This window comes from Diabrotica virgifera, chromosome 2, assembly GCF_917563875.1.
Source record: "Diabrotica virgifera virgifera chromosome 2, PGI_DIABVI_V3a".
Classification (NCBI taxonomy): domain Eukaryota; kingdom Metazoa; phylum Arthropoda; class Insecta; order Coleoptera; family Chrysomelidae; genus Diabrotica; species Diabrotica virgifera.
The window spans coordinates 57545296-57555308 of record NC_065444.1 but is presented as its reverse complement, the minus strand read 5'-3'; the positions used below and the strand labels follow the sequence as shown (position 1 = coordinate 57555308).

At 31.8% G+C, this 10013-nt stretch overlaps 1 protein-coding gene across 1 annotated transcript; it reads left to right on the top strand.

Moving 5' to 3' along the window:
• The first annotated feature begins 2629 nt into the window (after positions 1-2629).
• On the top strand, positions 2630-4659 carry LOC126880046 (nucleolar protein 9). Its single transcript, XM_050643677.1, has 2 exons — positions 2630-2746; positions 2808-4659. Exon 2 carries the CDS (start codon positions 2822-2824, stop codon positions 4571-4573), a length of 1752 nt encoding a protein of 583 aa, XP_050499634.1. The 5' UTR covers positions 2630-2746; positions 2808-2821; the 3' UTR covers positions 4574-4659.
• Positions 4660-10013: the final 5354 nt, after the last annotated feature.

Genomic DNA, 10013 nt, shown 5'->3' with positions numbered 1-10013 from the left:
ATTCACAAAATTCATAGGCATACTTATTATGTCTATGAAATTTCACAAACTTGGTAGTTCGTGTCCTACGAAATGTATACTGTCCGACAAGCCGTGTACGGAAGATAAATAGAAAACTAAGCTAAAATGTTACAAAAATGTTCATGTAAGTATACAGTACGTAAATCGTTCGGCTGGACATAGAGAATATACATTGAGAGAATTGTGGCAACTGCGCTAACCTGTGTTCGTTGAAGCTTCTGTTTGAGTGTTATATCTATGGTTCGAGTACCAGTTTTTGGTGCAATAGAGTTGTTAGAACGAATAGAATGAGTGACTTTTGAAGCAAGGCTGTCCATAAATAAATCAAAAACAAAGTTTATAATTAATAAGTTAATAATTTTACTTTAATTTTTATATTTTTTAAACTCATTTCAAAACTACAGTTTTCTTGTTCCCTTAGGCCAAAAATATTTAGCTATTACATTGTCATATTTTGACGTTTATTTGTGTCTGTGTCAGTCGATGCTCGAGAGAGCTCAGTTGCCACAAGTATCTCAATATAATACAATGTACGTATTTATGTATCTAAATATATACAATGTACGTTCCCTATGTCCAGCTGAACGATTTACGTAATACATACCAGTACGTAAATCGTTCTTCTGGACATAGGGAATATACATTGAGATCATTGTGGCAACTGCGCTAACCTGTGTTAATTGAAACTTCTGTTCGAGTACGAGTTTCTGGTGCAATACACAGTACATGACAGAAGGACAATCCTGAAGGACAAAAGGACAATCCTGTCCTTTACTGTGGTGCAATAGAGCTATTAGAACGAAAGAATGAGTGATTTTGAATGCAAGGCAGTCCATAAATAAATCAAAAACAAAGATTATTACTGGTGAATTAATAATTTTACTTTGATTTTTAAAATATCTGTTATTTAAAAATTTATTTCCAAAATAAACAGACACAGTTTTCCCATTAGGTCAAAAATAGTTCTACTACAATGAAATGTTTTGACGTTTATTTGTGTCACCCGAAATTAATTGTCAATTTTGAGGTTATTGCCCCTTAATGCTAACAACTATTATTGTCATTGAGAGAGCGAAGTTGCCACAATCATCTTAATATAATACAATGTATGTATTTAAGTATCTAAATATATACATTGTATGTTCCCTATGTCCAGCTGAACGATTTACGTACTGTATAATATACAACTATAAAATATATGGAATACGTCCACCGACAACAGCCATTTCCTATTTATTAGATTCACTGGCAGTGGGTACAAATTTAAGCTTATAATTTTTCGGAAACGAATAGAACTTATATTGACTATTTCTAGTTGTATTTTTACAATAAATAAGAATTTGATAATAGTAGGCAACCAATTATTCAGCCACGTACTAGGGGTAAATATCATTTAGGTATTTTTGTAAATTATTATAATTTAAATCTCGAGTAGTTGATAAATAATTTTTTTACTAATTAAAATAAAAAAGGTCGTAGAAAAAGTATAGTACCTATTCTATAGTATTTTTACTACAAAAACGTTATTACGTAGGTCAAAATTTTTGACGTAAGAGAACTGTCAAAACATTAGAATGTGACTTTTCATTATTGCCGTGTTTATAATAAACATAGCAATAATGAAAAGTCACATTCTAATGTTTTGACAGTTCTCTTACGTCAAAAATTTTGACCTACGTAATAACGTTTTTGTAGTAAAAATACTATACTCGCATGTAATGGCTATTACTCACTCTGATGAATTATGACACTCGCCTACGGCTCGTGTCGCAAACTTCATCATCGTGAGTAATAGCCATCATTACATGCTCGTTGAATAATGTACTATTATCTCACTTGTACAATATATAACATATCATAACCTAATCGATGTTCCTCTTATACCGGAAGGTGTCGAGGTTTTACAATACATACTATTTTCATATTTTTAACTGAAAATTAATATTTTCATATTCTTAACTGAAAATAGAGTGAGGAAAATCTTATGTCCACTTTACATCAACAATAAATTGAACAAGAAATTGACAAAGTTTTATTCAAGGCCAAATTTAACGTGTACGAAATGTATGGTTTGTAAAAGAAAATGAAGGAATTTGATGAAATAGAACAATTGGATATGTTTTATTTTGTCAAATTTCTTTATTTTCTTTTTATTCACGGCAAAATTGGGTGTTTTGTATAAGTCAAATTTGACCTTGAATAACTTGTCAATTTCTTATTGAATTTATTGTTGATGTAAAGTGCACTTTAATTATCTGCTTAACGGGGGTTGTAGTTTTAGACACTACATATTTCTGAAGTTCGCTCTTTGCTGAACATTTAAAAAAAACGCTAAAACATCGCAAAGAATCATAGAGTTATATATTAGCATAGAGAGAGTGTCTTTCAGAGCGAAGTGACGACACCATCTTTTTTATTTGGATTAGTGCTGTTTCACTCTTACGCATAGTAAAGCTGCTATAGTTGTCCTCCTCTTCCGTGCCTATATTCACACTGAATGTCATCATAGATTTTCGATACAATGTGTTAGAAAGAGATGCAGCAAACCAGTCAATGAGATCTTGTCGTCAGGAAGCGCGGAAGGTAGGCTCCCTCTATGTTAATATATACCTCTATGCAAAGAATACGAACTTTAACATTTGACATTGACATTGACATATATGCGGAAGAATTTGTAGGTTAAGAATAAACTGCATGTTTTTGTTTTAATTTAAATTTTTGAAAGGTAATTTTAAAAGGGCTAATTTAATCTTTAAACTTGAATAAAGCTAATTTATTTATTTTAGATCAGTAATACAAAATGGAAACACATTCATCTGAAAGTTCACAAAAAAGAAATAACAGAAAAAGGAAGAAGTCTTTTCTAAAAAATGCAAGAAAATATGCCAAAAAAGGACATTTTGGAAGAGGTTCCCAATTGGATTCTGATACATATCATTATTTCGTAAAAATATTAGAAACATATAAAGAAGGTTTTGATACAGATGAAGATAAACAAGTTTTTGCTAATAATGTGTTTGCACAAACCGAAGATCAAGAAGTGAATTGTTCTTGTAACCAAGTAGGATGCAGAGTTGTGGAAATGCTATTACCTTTTGCCAATGATGACATATTGAAGAAATTCATGGTTGCCTTTAGTGAAGATATGAGGCCTCTAATCAGTGATAGATTTGCAAGCCATGTATTAGAATGTCTTGTTTCGGAAAGTTGTAAAAGGACTTTAAATAACAAAGTGCCAGAAGAATCAAGAACAGAGTATCAGAAATTTGCTATTAAAGTTAGTAAGTTCTTGTTAAACAATCTAGAGGATTATATTTGGGATACTTATGGGAATCATGTTATACGAAGTTGTCTTACACATTTAATACAGATGCCTGTTGATAAAAAGAACGAAACAGTGGTAAAAGTTGAAGTTCCAGATGAATTTTCTGAGATTGTGAAAGAATGTGGTCAAAGAATTATTAGTTGGCCTCAATTTAAAGAAATGTGTATGTCTGATTTAACGTCAGGATTCTTACAAGTCTTGATGAAATGCTTAAAAAGAGTGGATTCCAAAATGTTAAAATTATATTTAAAAAAGTTAACTACCGAAGTTTTTATTAATAGTGAACAAACAGAAGAATCAACTAAAATATTACCACCTGCATTTGGTTCACAATCTATTATCATGCTTATAGAAACTGCTTTACTACTATCAAACAAAAAGTTATTCACACAACTATATACTTCTTGTTTTGCTGGTCACCTCTCTAAACTGGCTACTAAAAGGATTACAAATTTTGCTGTACAAAAATTAATACAACATAGTGAGCAAAAGGAGGAATTTGAGTCTATTTTTGATGAACTTGTAGATCATTTTCCAGAAATTATAAAAGTAGGCCATTCAGGAGTGATCCTAGCTTTGGCAGAAGCATGTAAAAGACTTTGTACCAAACAAGGAAGTTTTGTCCAGAATTTAATGAAAGCATTTGACTGTTTTGAGCCAGAGGAGAGACAAAATAGTTTTGTTTTGTGTTTAAGTAGATTTGTAATGTATGAAGCTAATCTTAAAATGAGTGTGGACAATCTACAAAAAGAAAAACTGAATTTACATGGAACATTGATTCTACAGAAATTCCTGGATTTTAACAAACCGATCAAAATTGTAAATGCCTTGTTAAGCTTAGAACAAAATACTCTCAAAGATTTGTTTTCGAATACTATGGGAAGCCATATTATAGATGCCTATGTCAAGGGTTTGTTTGTTGGGGAGAAAAGTAGAGAAAAGTTGGTTAGAAAAATGATGGGTATGTACAGAGACTTGGCTGTTAGTAAATTTGGTTCTAGGAGTTTTGAGGCTTTATGGAATGCTGCAAGTGTAAAATTCAAGTTGCAAATTATGGAAGAATTATCACACAAAGATGGCAGTTGGGTACACTCAGATTTTGGAAAAATTATAGCACAAAAAGTTAATTTTGTAACTTTCAAAAGAAACAAAGAAGAATGGAAGAACTCTCTAAATAAAAACAAAGGGAATAAAGATGAACAGATGTTAGCAGAAATCCTTAAATAATTTATAACTACATAAGTGTTATTTTCCATAACTGTTACAAATGTGTTAACATTCAGTATATTGTTAAATATATGCATTTTAAAACAGTTTTTATTTTATATAGTAATGAATTATATAGTAATAGTTTTTATTTTGTTTTTTCTTAAAAATTTAATACCAATAAAGTTATTTTAACAAGATATAGGAGAAGCTACCAAAGTAATGGAATGATGGTGTAGTCATTACAATACCAAAAGAAAGGGAGATCTAAGTAGATGCAAGAAATGGCAAGAGATAACACTGTTGAGCGCCACATCCAAAATTGTGTCCAAGACTATATTGAACAGAATGAAGCCAGAGCTAGACATAAAACTAAAATGCAACTAAGCAGGCTTTGGAGCTGAACGCTCCACTATTGACAACATTTGTACTCTAAGAATTATATTGGAACAAGCTAGCGAATGGCAAAAAATATACTGTTTATTGACTTAGATAGTATAAATGGATAGCAGCTGTGAAATATTCTGAAACTACATGGACTACAGATGAAATACATCAACCTGATCAGATGATTCTACAAGGGAGAAGCCAGACTGGAAGATAAAGGAGAACTGGTAGAAGATATAGCTATACAAAGTGGATTTAAACAAGGATATATTATACTGTGCCTAACCCTCTAGAGCGGACAGGTGAGACAGGTCACTCCACTCCCACATGAAACTACACCATAAACTTCGTAATTTTTATTGTTAAAATTGAAATGCTGTAAGTATATTTTTTCCACACATACAAATATAATTTCTCTGTACATTTTGGAAAAAAATTTACACAAAACTGGAAATATATCACTAATACTCCCAAACCACACTTGACTGAATGTGTATTCTTTTTAAATAACTTTATGCTCCATCTGTATACACTTTATAGATATCAGTCTTTCAACTACTTGATAGAAAGTTACCTCTATAATTCTCCAAAATTGAGTAAAATATGTTACATCGTATGTACATTTAGCTTTTAGTTGCACATACAACAAAGGTGTATCTTATGAGGCAGGAAACAAGCATGTTATAACAGCTGCAAAATATTCTTTCGAAATTCTTTCGAAAATGCTTCACCCAATACCTGCTCCAGATAAAAGAGATTCTTGCAAAATGTTGCAGAACAACATTTTTGTAATTTGCTGTGTATTGTATGTATTAACTAAGAGTGTTGCAGGGAATGTGATGACCGAATTTGATTACCAATACCAATATTTTCTGTATTAGTCCTGTCGCCAGTGGGGGTACAATGGCCTCCTTAATTCAGATGGACTTACCCAAGTTTTTTTATGTATTTTGACCCGTAGAACACGAATTTTTTGGGTAACAGTCGATCCGGACGTCGATAAGATTGTTATAAACAAAGAACTTGAGGAATCACATAACAGGATTTTTCGCAAAACAACATTTTTGGGTCATTCTTAGCAAAAAATGTTTTTACAAGTTTTTTCGTAGGATGTATAGTTTTCGACATAAACGCAGTTGAACTTACAAAAAATCGAAAAATTGCAATTTTTGAACCCGAATAACTTTTGATTGAAAAATAAAATAGCAATTCTGCTTACCGCATTTGAAAGTTCAAGTCAAACTCTATCGGTTTTGATTACTTTCATTGCTAAAAATGATTTTTTTTATTGTTAAACAAAGCTATAAACACATAGTGATTGAATGATGTTTTCTACGTAGACAATTACGGACAATTTCTACGTAGATTACGTACATTAAAACGCATGCATTGGGCACGGGAAACACTATGTGGTTATGGCTTTTTTTAACAAATAAAAACTTAATTTTTAGCAATGCAAATAATCAAAACCGATAGAATTTGACTTGAACTTTCAAATGCAATAAGCAGAATTGCTATTTTATTTTTTAATCAAAAGTTCTTCAGGTTCAAAAATTGAACTTTTTCGATTTTTTTAAAGTTCAACCGCGTTTATCTCGAAAATTATGCATCCTACGAAAAAACTTGTAAGACCATTTTTTGCTGAGAATCGCCCAAAAATTACAGAATTTTGTTTTGCGAAAAATCGCTGTTATATGTAACTCCTCAAGTTCTTTGTTTATAACAATCTTATCCACATCCGGATCAACTGTTACCCAAAAAATTCGTGTTCTACGGGTCAAAATACATAAAATTTTTTTGGGTAAGTCCATCTGAATTAAGGAGGCCGTTATAACCCCCCGGGCGACAGGACTATATATATGGACTTTTTTAAACATCGTTTTTTTGTTAATTATATTTAATGGTATATTTTTTGTACTTTTGGCTTTTCTTATTTGAGTGAGGAGTTTCCTTACAAATTAGAGGAGTTATTGATGCAGTGGCGGATCTACAGGGGGTGGGCGAGTTCCCTACAAAAAATTGTTGAAACTAAAATATATAGCTGAAGTGAAACTTAAACCCTAGATAGACAAATAAGCTACCAGTTAGGACAATATTAAGAGAACTTAATGCATATAAGTTATTATTTATGTCTTTTGTGTAGTTTGGGTTTAACTTTTTTATGTCTTTTGGTTGCTGTTTCATTTGAAGTCCCCCAGGCAATTGTTTAGATTCGCCACTGTGCTGACGAGTAAAACACATGAACTAGTAGTATTAATGGTTAGTGGTCCTAACAATAGACTACCAATGGCAATCGGAAATAATACTTATACAATGCTTCAAACTGAATCAGGTACTATATGGAGTTTTTGTTTAATGGTACCTGACAACACAGTTCCCTTATACAACTGGTGAAATACAAACAAGTATTGTCCTTTTCATGAGCATTTTTCAGTGCGTAACAAATGATAGGAAAAAGGGTAAGTCCGTGATAATACACATTTATGACATTTATTCTAACATGACATTTTAGTTAAATCTGACAGTTGTCACATTTTATTTTCAATTTGGAATAAAAACAAATCAAATGTGTTTCTTGCATTTATAAAATGGTATTTTCTTTGATTTGTATAGTCTTATAAATTATACAGATTATATTTGTAATATTATTATCTAATTAAAAATATTTTTTTATTATGGCGCCATCTATCGACAACTAGAATAAATGTTGTAAATGTCTGTAATCACGGACGTGCCTTTTTTCTGTCACATACAATTTAATGCGTTAGAAAGAAATCGAAAAACTGTGATACGCACTGAAAGATAATCATGAGAAAAAGAATACATACTTTTGTTATGATTGCCCGAGCCTAGGTTTCTTCAAAAGCAGTGACTATACAGGTGAAATAAAAAAAATAGTCAGCAGGTGTCACTAATATGGACAAAGAACGAATGGAAACAAACTATTCTTCCAGATTCCAGGTAAATATTATCACCACCTGCGATAAATAGTGAGTAGCTGCGGGCAAAAATTGAGGTGGAAGGATGATACAGTGGGGGGTTGAATAATTCGTCTATGAGATGGTTTCGATGGTCTGCGCTGCGATTCATGTATCTTCTGGAGTGGTCAGCAATCACATCATTGATGAAGGGGATGTTGAGGTCTGCATGAAGGGTTTGGTTTGACACATACCATGAGGCTTTAGCTAACATACAAATAGTTTTTGACTGGAATGTCTGTAGTATTTTGGTGTTGGATGGTTTGCTTCAGCCCCACAGCTCGATTCCGTATGTCCACACTGGTTTGAGTATTGTTTTATAGATGGTCAGTTTATATTAGTTATAAGAATTTTTTTGTTGGACTGCAACATACCTACTATATCGCTTTGACCTTATAGTGAATACCATCAGTTGATAGTATACTAAATATTTATGTAAAACTTCGTGAAAACTAGGGTGACTAAGGTACAAAGAAATGAAATAAATTTTTTATAGACTGCACACTTTTATTACAATTTTAATGAAATAAATAATTTAAGTTTGTAACTTTAAGCTAAGATAAATACAAAACACAATAAAAGTTCTACATGTTTTAACAACTGGTTTTTTAGACTCTCTTCATTTACAATATGTGAAGTTATTGCTTACTAAGGCTTGAAATATATATTATTTTTACTGAATAATTCTGAAATGTGCCTCCTCTGCTTTTCTATACATATTTACATGTTTCCTTTCGAATAAAAGGAAAATAAGTGGTGGATTCGACCGTTATTGTGATGGGAGTTCATTTTATCTAACAATAAAACACTAGAAACTTTTGTTTTCAGTACTTCCACAAAATTTATTACAAATTAATGTCACTACAGCTGTTTCGACCGAGTGCCTTTGCCAAGTGATATACACTGAGCGGCACAAAAAATGGCCACCCCACAAAATGGGTAATTTTTGATGTCGTGAATTTTCTAAATCTGTTGTCCGATTTAGGTGATTTTTTATTAAATTATTGCTAGACAGGTAAATGATCATTGTATACCGTGTGTGTACCAATCAAACTGTGTTTTATTCTCAAAGTTCACCACACCCTGTGTAATATTCTAGCATTTATAAACTATTGAAATTAAAACCCAACTATAGCCGCAGGTTTTATTAACATTATGTTTTTTGATTCATTCGCTTATGTTGGATAATAAAAACGTTAGGTACTTTAACAACTAGCCATGTTCTTTATCAATACAGGGTGTTTCTAAATAAGTGCGACAAACTTTAAGGGGCAAATCTGCATAAAAAAATAATGGCCGTTTGCTTTATAAACCCATGTCGGCAAATGCTTCGTTTCCGAGATACTGGATGTTGAATTATTTTCTTACAAACTGACGATTTATTTATTGCTCTAAAACCGGTTGAGATATGAAAATGAAATTTGGTAGGTTTTAAGATACAGTTATTGCACATTTTTTGACATGCAATTAAGGATTTTATATTCTCCATTGGCCCGCATACGGGTAATATGACGGGCAATATTACCCGCTTGCACGCCAATGGGGAATGTAAAATTCTTAGTTGTATGTCAAAAAATGTGCAATAACTGTATCTTAAAAACTACCAAATTTCATTTTCATATCTCAACTGGTTTTAGAGCAATGAATAAATCGTCAGTTTGTAAGAAAATAATTCAACATCCAGTATCTCGGAAACGAAGCATTTGCCGACATGGGTTTATAAAGCAAGCCGCCATTATTTTTTATGCAGATTTGCCCCTTAAAGTTTGTCGCACTTATTTAGAAACACCCTGTATTAATGAAGAACATGGCTAGTTGTTAAAGTACCTAACTTTTTTATTATCCAACATAAGCGAATGAATCAAAAAACAGAATGTTAATAAAACCTGCGGCTATAGTTGGGTTTTAATTTCAATAGTTTATAAATGCTAGAATATTACATATATAGGGTGTGGTAACTTTGAGAATAAAACACAGTTTGATTGGTACACCCGGTATACAATGATCATTTACCTGCCTAGCAATAATTTTATTACAGCGATATTGTTAAAAAATAAGGCTATAAAATGTTAAAAAAATCACTTAAATCGGACAAC

Excerpts from the sequence above, each read along its gene's own strand:
- LOC126880046 (XM_050643677.1), top strand. The coding sequence starts at position 2,822 with ATGGAAACACATTCATCTGAAAGTTCACAAAAAAGAAATAACAGAAAA.